The 8,598-nt window shown below is 48.8% G+C and overlaps 1 protein-coding gene across 2 annotated transcripts; it reads right to left on the bottom strand.

Moving 5' to 3' along the window:
• Positions 1–286: 286 nt before the first annotated feature.
• Positions 287–7,081, bottom strand: COPRS (coordinator of PRMT5 and differentiation stimulator). Of its 2 annotated transcripts, none has more exons than XM_003280208.4 (4): positions 6,856–7,081; positions 4,544–4,610; positions 1,236–1,454; positions 287–728 (listed from the first exon to the last, which is right to left on the bottom strand). In XM_003280208.4, the coding sequence occupies exons 1-4, from the start codon at positions 6,952–6,954 to the stop codon at positions 559–561; spliced, it is 555 nt and encodes a 184-aa protein (XP_003280256.2). In that variant the 5' UTR covers positions 6,955–7,081; the 3' UTR covers positions 287–558. The 2 variants fall into 2 exon arrangements, with proteins under 2 accessions (XP_003280256.2, XP_012359020.2); XM_012503566.2 differs by lacking the exon at positions 6,856–7,081 and adding an exon at positions 6,497–6,824.
• Positions 7,082–8,598: the final 1,517 nt, after the last annotated feature.

Here is an 8,598-nt window from a genome sequence, read left to right as displayed (position 1 = left end):
CTTTGGGAGGCCAAGGCGGGTATGGATCACTTGAGGCCAGGAATTCGAGAACAGCCTGGCCAATGTGGTGAAATCTCGTCTCTACTAAAAATACAAAAAATGAGCCAGGTGTGGTGGCAGGCGCCTATAGTCCCAGCTACTCAGGAGGCTGAGGCACAAAAATCGCTTAAACCCAGGGGGTGGAGGTTCCAATGAGCCAAGTTCATGCTGCTGCACTCCAGCCTGAGTGACACGGTAAAACTACCTCCATAAATAAATACATGGGAAAAAAGCAGATGAAGCATACTGGTTTCTTTTTTTAACCTTTATTTACAAAGAACACAACTCCTCTTGACACAAACACACACACATTTCAAGGAGGAGCCCATTAAGAACAATAACAGACTGGCGAGAACGACGGGGCCTTATTGAACACTGTTCAATACGGAACACTGGTCTGTGTACCCCAGACTAGGGGTCACTGCAAACATTTTCTCAGATACGACTTTTCACCTCCAAGACAGGAAAAGAGATCCTGATGTGGAGGCCCGCCCACCTACAAGGCAGAAAGCTCCACACTCAATCTTCAGCATCGTCAAACTGTCCTGTTTCAAAGACCATTTTGGAATAATAGGGTACCAGTGGAGGCGGATGGTGCCAGCTGGGGTCATAGATCATGTCTCCTTGTGGGGCGCAGCACACCCAAGGTTTGAGCTCTTGAGAAATGCTCTCCTGGATGTCATCAGCATCTGCAGGCAGTTTTAAAAGACAGATTAAGGGAAGGAAGGAGGGAAGGAAGGAAGGTAAAAACGGACAGCCAAAAAAGTATGTCTAGGGGACAGATCCTTGCACTTATTTTGTTTAAAAACCACACACTGTTCTCCTTTCCTGAAGAATTGTAAATGCGTTCATTCTGAACAGCTGAGAAGTTGTGCTTCTCAGACAAGGGTTCTTAGCAGTGAAGAGGAAGCAAACTGGATAACACAGCACTTCTATCTGCAGCTGCTCAATTCATAGCAGAGATTTTTGCAGAGTAACAGTTTTGACGTTAAAACTGATATATTATGCAGTCAAATGCAAAATTTGGATTTTTTCAATATAAAAGAGAAGGTGTTACAGAAATTGGAGACCTGTAACAGATACCAGCCTAAGCTCATAGATGTGGACCCTTGTTCCAAACTGTCTGCCTTCAGGGCTAGTCTGACAGGTGTGTCTGAGAAGGCCTGGTTCAGGACCCTCAGAGACTCCACACCTACCATATGGACTCCCTTGATCTGCTTTCAACTCCAAGTCCCAGTCCTCATTAAAAAGATTGCCAGGCTGTTCCTTGGGTGGACAGTTTGTCCCTTCTGACAGCTCCCAGGTATTCAGTTCTCCATCAGAGTCCTCCTCATCCATGGCAAAGCCTTCCTCTTCAGAATGGGTGCCCTCACCCCGGGCAGGACTGTCATCAGGGATGCTCTGTGCTCCACGGGCTAAATCGACAGAGAGAAGATGGCCTTAGTGACAAACCAAAGAGGACCTGCTGTGTGCTCAGTAAATTTGGGGCAGACTTATTATGAAGGTAGTAAAATAAGTGCACAGAGTCTTCTTTAGCCACTTGAGCACTTTTTTAAAAATGCACTTCTTTGTATGTTTTTAAAAGAGCTGATAATTTATTTTCAATAAGATGTTTTGTCTTATACAAGGCATTATGTGCCAGGTCCTTTAATTTACAAAGAGAGCTAGGGACAGTTAACATTTTCAGGTGGTTTGTATGTCATTGAGGCAAAGGGCCTCTGATAAATAATACGCTTTCACCATACAAGCCTGAATTAAGTTTTTGCTCTTTTTTTTTTTTTTTTTTTTTTTTTTTTTTTTTTGAGACAGAGTCTTGCTCTGTTGCCCAGGCTGGAATGCAGTGGCGCCATCTCGGCTCACTGCAACCTCTACCTCCCAGGTTCAAGCAATTCTCTGCCTCAGCCTCCTGAGCAGCTGGGATTACAGGGCCTGCCACCACACCCAGCTAATTTTTTTGTATTTTTAGTAGAGATGGGGTTTCACCATCTTGGCCAGGCTGGTCTTGAACTCCTGACCTTGTGATCTGCCTGCCTCAGCCTCCCAAAGTGCTGGGATTACAGGCGTGAGCCACTGTGCCCGGTTGTTTTTGCTCTTTTATTCCTCCCTTCAGCCTCAAAGAGCGTGTTAGAGGTGAGCACAGGGACAAAGGGAAACAGGGGCACTGCAGGCAGAAGACCAGAGCCCATCTAGTCACAAGGGCAGCACCTAGTGCCTCCCTCTGAGATCAGGGAGGCCGGAAGGTACATTTTCAAAAGGCCTCACAATAATGGAGAAAAGACTGGGGAAAGCTAATGGATTTCCGAGCACATAGTGCTTTGGTGATGCCAGGTCCCAGGAGAGAAGGCAATCAGCCTAAAACAGCCATGCTCTTAATACTGGAATAACAGTAACAGTGATAAGCAATAAAGTGATAGTTCAGAGCAAGGAGTCTAAAGCCAGACTGCCTGGTTTCAAATCCCTGTTTTGTCAATTACTAAACATGGGACTGGGCCGGGCGCAGTAGCTCACCCCTGTAAACCTAGCACTTTGGGAGGCCGAGGTGGGCGGACTGCTTGAGCTCAGGAGTTCAAGACCAGCCTGAACAATGTGGCAAAACCCTGTCTCTACAAAAAATTCAGCTGGGTGCAGTGGCACGCACCCGTAATCCCAGCTACTCAGGAGGCTGAGGTGGGAGGATCGCTTGAGCCTGGGAGGCGGAGGCTGCAGTGAGCCAAGATCGTGCCATTGCACAGTGAGACCCTGTCTCCAAAAAAAAAAAAGTGTGACTGAGCTGAAATTTACTTAACTAGTTCCATAACATAAATATAGAATTACCATGACCCAGCAATCCCAGTCCTAAACATATACCCAAAAGAACTGAAAACAGGTGTTCAAATAAAACAAGGATACTCACAGCAGCACTATTTACAATCACCAAAAGGTAGACACAACATCAAATGTCCATCAATGGATGAACGGAAAAACAAAATGTGGTATATGCATATGATGGAATTATTCAGCCATAAAAAGGAATGCAGTGCTGATACATGCTACGGCATGGATGCACCTTGAAAATACGCTAAGTGGAAGAAGCCAGACACAAAAGGCCACATATTGTTATGATTCCATTTACAGGCAACTCACATTTGCCTATCCAGAACAGATAAACCCACAGAGACAGAAAGCAAATTAGTGGTTGTAAGAGCTCAGGGAAGGAAGGAATGGAGAATGACTACTTGGTGAGCACAGAGTTTCCTTTCAGGGTGATGAAAAGATTCTGGAACTAGGTAGTGGTGATGGCTGCACAACACTGCCACTGAATTATATGCGTTAAAATGGTTAAATGGGGCCGGGCGCGGTGGCTCACGCTTGTAATCCCAGCACTTTGGGAGGCCGAGGCAGGCGGATCCCGAGGTCAGGAGATCGAGACCACGGTGAAACCCCATCTCTACTAAAAATACAAAAAATTAGCCAGGCGTGGTGGCGGGCACCTGTAATCCCAGCTACTAGGAGAGGCTGAGGCAGGAGAATGGCGTGAACCCGGGAGGCGGAGCTTGCAGTGAGCCGAGATCGCGCCACTGCACTCCAGCCTGGGTGACAGAGCGAGACTCCATCTCAAAAAAAAAATAAAATAAAATAAAATAAAATGGTTAAATGGTAAATTTATGTTATGTATCTGTTACCACAATTTTTAAATTGTTTTTATTTAACTATTCTGTGCCTCAACTTCCACATCTATAAAATGAAGATAGCGTTGTGGTGAGAGTTACTTTAAAAGAAAAAAAAAGGCCAGGCACGGTGGCTCACGCCTGTAATCCCAGCACTTTGGGAGGCTGAGGTGGGCGGATCACTTGAGATCAGGAGTTCGAGACCAGCCTGGCCAACATAGTGAAACCCCGTAGCTACTAAAAATACAAGTTAGCTGGGTGTGGTGGCACGTGCCTGTAGTTCCAGCTACTCGGGAGGCTGAGGCAGGAGAACTGCTCTAACCTGGGAAGCGGAGGTTGCGGTGAGCTGATATCATGCCACTGTACTCCAGCCTGGTGACAGAGCGAGACTCCGTTTCAAAAAAAAAAAAGATATTTTGAGAGAGAACACATTCACATAACTTTCAGTATACTGGCATAATTGTTCTATATTAATAGTTATTAATCACATATGCATAATTTATAAGTTAAACTATATCAGAAATAGTATATATGGGGAAAAAAAGCAGTTTCAGGCATCCACTGGGAGGGTCTTAGAATGTATCCCCTAGGAATAAGGGGAGACTGCTGTACTATTTTCACCGTTTCAAGCTGTTACTCTCAGTAGAAGGATGAGTTTGAACATAAGAAAAGTCCAGGACTTCCCTTAAGGAAGCTCCAAGCAAGGCTTCCAAAGGAGGGTACTGTTCAACCCTTGGCAGAGAAGGCCACTAAGCAGCAGAGAGGACTGGCTACAAGAGAAGGTAAATGAGACAGAGGGTCTATTCCTCTCCTCACATCCTTGGTCTCCCCAATTTCCGTCTCTACCATCTACTTGCCTAGTTGATCCACAGCCTTCTCAGTCTCTCTCTCCTGACCGGAGTGGTCAGCTGTAGCAAAGCCAGCCTGCAGGAAGAAGAAATGATTACCAAGGACTTGGGTATCTGGGGTATGCCCAGTATTCAGCTATTGCATCTCAACCCCACCCACTCTTCCATACTCCCCTTGGTGATGCAGGGCTGGGACTCTTCCACCCACATTTCTGCTTTGCCCTGTTAAACTGCGCAAGGCTGGAGGGAGACGGGCCTTGTTCCTTCCTATTCATGTAGACATCACCTCATGACACTTCACCGTGGCGGCAGGAATGCCTTCCTATAGCAGCCACAGAATCCAGTATACAGTTCTGCGAACTCTTGCAGTGCCAGCCTTATCACTGCACCTTCTCTTTAGAGGTCTGGGTCTCAGGACTCTCCTCCAAGCTCAGAGACCCCCTACCATCAGCTGGGGCAGTGCCTTCTCCTTAAAGGTTGGAATTTCAGCTCTGCAGAGCCTTTTCCCTAAGCTTCTAAATTTTAATCAACTTCATCTCTTTGTTCCTTCAGCCATAGGTTGGTAGCTGTTCCCTGCGGTTGCCACCCCCAGGTACACGTTTTACCTTTTCAGTTACTTAACAACTTTATAGCTAGTAAACAACTCTATCAAATTCTGTTTCCTCACTGACACATTTGAGGTGGGGGAAGCTTTATAGTTCCTCTGCAATGCTGAGCACTGAAGGCATTATTTCTAATCTAACTGAAAATCTTCCCGCACAGCCAACAAAATGCTTCTCTGCTCCCATCACTCAGAAGTTCCTGAAACCCTATGACCTCCAAGACCTCTTTCTATTGAATCACGAAATGTTCCCTGCCTGCATAAAAGACCTGATTTTGATCCCAGCTCTGCCATCCATTCAGAGTGTGACCTTGAACACATCACTTCAATTACCGTGCCTGAGTTTTCTTCTTCAGAAATTGGGGGTGACTGTTCTGACCCTGCAGGGGACTTATGATACCATTTATGAAAAAACCTGGCATGTGGCAAGAATGTAACATTTCTTGAATATAAATTCATCTTTTCTGCTACATCTAAATTGCACTCGGCACCTGCTCCAATCAGCATTCATTATCTAGTCATGTCTGGGTTTAATAATTCAATTCCACTCCCTGTAGTTAGTGACAACCTCTGGTCACTGCCACCCAAGGAGAAGTCAGACCTTTCCCTAAACCACTGCCACAGCCTCCTAACCACCTTCCCAACCAGCCATCTGGCTCAGCCTTACAGAATTAATCACTACTCTGCTCAAAACCTTCAACAGCCCTCCACTGAGAGGGCACAAAATTAAGCCATGGCATTCGCACGTCCCCTCTTCTCCCACTCCCATCAACCTGTTGAGCATAGTTCTCTGCATGCTCTGAGACCCAACTCCAGGCCATGTGCCCTGCACTATCTCATCTCTACGCCTCTGCAGACACCACCAGCCTCTCACCTTGATCCTTTCCTGCTATGCCCTGACAAAATTAGTCCCATTCTATTCTGCACTCCAAAGTAATTTTCTTTACAAGTGTGGCTGCATTTTTCATATCTTACTTTGGCTAAGTACCATCTTTGAGGCATCATTCATCCAGTCGGTATGTCTACCTCCTGTGCCAAGCACTATGCTAGGCTGGGCAAACAGCCCTAACAGAGGGTTCCTACCTTCAAGCCGCTCAGCACCTAGCCGGGACTGACTGTAAACGAGGGCAGGTAATAACTGTAATAACGGTCTGTAACGTTCTCGGGAAAACCAGGAGCTGTCTAGCGTACATGAAAACAAGTTTCTGGAAACCTTGCGTCAAACAGGGCCTTTTTGGTTTCAGTAAGGAGACAGGGGAGCGCGCATGTGACATCTGGGGTTCAGGGTTAGCGGGCATCCCCATCAACGGACAGAGGTCCACAGGTCTGTAAAGTCAAGTCCCTCTCCTCGCCGCCCTCACCTGGCCCTCGCCCAGGCTCCTGGCAGCGGGCCCCGGCTCTCGGTCACCAGCGTCACCTCCCATTTACCAAATGCGCAGCGGCGCCTAGCGGGCGGACAGCCTTCTCTGCTGACCCGGCGCGCCCACCCACGCCCTCGGCTTTCCCCGCCCCGCAGCCCCGCGGCCCCTCGGCCTGGCCGTTTTCAGATCGAGCAGCGAGCCTAAACAGCGCTCCGTGTCGCGGGGCGGCCCGAGACCGGCCAGAGGCGCTTCCCCGGCCCCGCGGCCCCCGCCCCGCCCCGCCCCGCTCCGCCCGGCCCCGCGACTTCCCGCCCCAGGCTGCGGCTGGTTGTTGCTCCCGGCCCCCACGCGGCGCTCACCTCCGGGCTAGGGGGCGCCCCGCGCGCGCTAGGCAGCGGCGGGCCCCGAGACGGCTCCGCGGCCCCCTGCGCCTGGACCCCGGTGGCCTGAAGGTCCATGCCCTGCTGCCCGCGGCTTGTCGCCCTGGACGCCGTGGGCCACGTGACACGCCGGCCCGGCTGCCCGCCGGAGGATCCGCCGCAGAGGTGCCAATCAGCCTGGTGGGGGGTCCCGGCCAAGAGGGCGGGGCGCGGGGGGTCACGAGGAAGCGGGGGCGGGGCGGCGCAGGGGCGGGGCGCGCGGCCTCGCGGAGCCCGCCCCTCCCTCCCAGCGCGAAATCTGAAACAATCTCGGAGACGGATTTTGGAAACTCCTCCCGGTGCATATCCTAAGGCTGGACGACTAGCTGCGTGTGAAACGCCAAGCGTACCCTACTCTGCCACTCGGGGTGTGCTCCAGCTTCAAAACCCCGCGTGGGTAAGACACATGAGCAACCTAGTGACCTCCACCTTGAGCCAGTGATCATCTTTGAAGTTAATCCATTAGAAACCAGGATAGATGATTAAGACACAAACTGCAATGTGCAGTGGACACAGAATACAGGCCACGACCCTTACTCATAATAATACTGAACATTCGGGATTCCTGTATTTCCATGCTCAATGCCTGATACTCGACAACCTAATTATTTCCCATTTTGCCTGGAAAGGTGGCTTCTGGGGATAGGCAGGGCCTGAGCTGGGAACAGCCTAACTGGAAAGACAGCCTTCCCTGCCTTCCCCAGTGCCTAACCTCTAATAACAAACCAGCTCAAGGCGTGCTAATCACATCAACATCAGGACATGAGGCCCTCTTCCTTCATCCCCCTCAAAGACTGTGTTGTTTGTACAAGACAAAAGGCATTTGAAAAAATTTAGCATAAAACTGACACACAATATTCGATATTATTTTTGTTCTATTATGTAGATGTTCCTACACAGGAGTCAGTATCCCCAAGGCTAACTGCCTCTAGGTCAGCAATGTCCAATAGAACCTTCTTTAATGGTGGAAATAAAAGTTCTACTATCTGTGCTGTCCAATATAGTAACCATATACCTACTGAGCACTTGAAATGTGGCCAATGTGAATAAATTGAGTAATTCTAATAAATTTAAATTGTTACATGTGCCTTGGAGCTACTAACAGTGCAACTCTAGGTGTACTGGCTAGATGTGTTTTCATAACCTGCAATATTGAGAATCACATACGGATGTGATGACCCCAGGTGACCACCTTATAGCCTTGTGTTAAGGAGACTACCACTACCTCTTTGCTCCCTTATCTATGTACGACACATATCTCTTTTGTAAAATTAAAGTGCCAAATAAGATTAAGAATGTTAAACATCCCAGGACTTAAGGGACAGGAAAAAAAGGAATTTTTTTTTTTTTTTGAGACGGAATCTTTCTCTGTCCCCCAGGCTGGAGTGCAGTGGCGGGATCTCGGCTCACTGCAAGCTCCGCCTCCCGGGTTCATGCCATTCTCCTGCCTCAGCCTCTCCGAGTAGCTGGGACTACAGGCGCCCGCCACCACGCCCGGCTAATTTTTTGTATTTTTAGTAGAGACTGGGTTTCACCATGGTCTCGATCTCCTGACCTCGTGATCCGCCCGCCTCGGCCTCCCAAAGTGCTGGGATTACAGGCTTGAGCCACCGCGCCCGGCCGGAATTTTTTTCTTATTTTAAAACAAATGACAAGAAAACAGGGGCTGGCCGCAGCGGCTCA

The sequence above is a fragment of the Nomascus leucogenys genome, chromosome 19 (genome assembly GCF_006542625.1).
Source record: "Nomascus leucogenys isolate Asia chromosome 19, Asia_NLE_v1, whole genome shotgun sequence".
Taxonomy (NCBI): Eukaryota; Metazoa; Chordata; class Mammalia; order Primates; family Hylobatidae; genus Nomascus; species Nomascus leucogenys.
The sequence above is the reverse complement of the archived record's forward strand: the minus strand, read 5'-3'. Positions and strand labels throughout refer to the sequence as shown.

What these genes read in the sequence shown, in the direction of transcription:
- COPRS (XM_003280208.4), bottom strand. Translation starts at nt 6,954, where the DNA reads ATGGACCTTCAGGCCACCGGGGTCCAGGCGCAGGGGGCCGCGGAGCCG. An exon ending in GGGCGCCCCCTAGCCCGGAG is followed by an intron (nt 4,611 to 6,855) that starts GTGAGCGCCGCG and finishes TTCTTCCTGCAG; the next exon opens with GCTGGCTTTGCTACAGCTGA. An exon ending in AGATCAAGGGAGTCCATATG is followed by an intron (nt 729 to 1,235) that starts GTAGGTGTGGAG and finishes AACTGCCTGCAG; the next exon opens with ATGCTGATGACATCCAGGAG.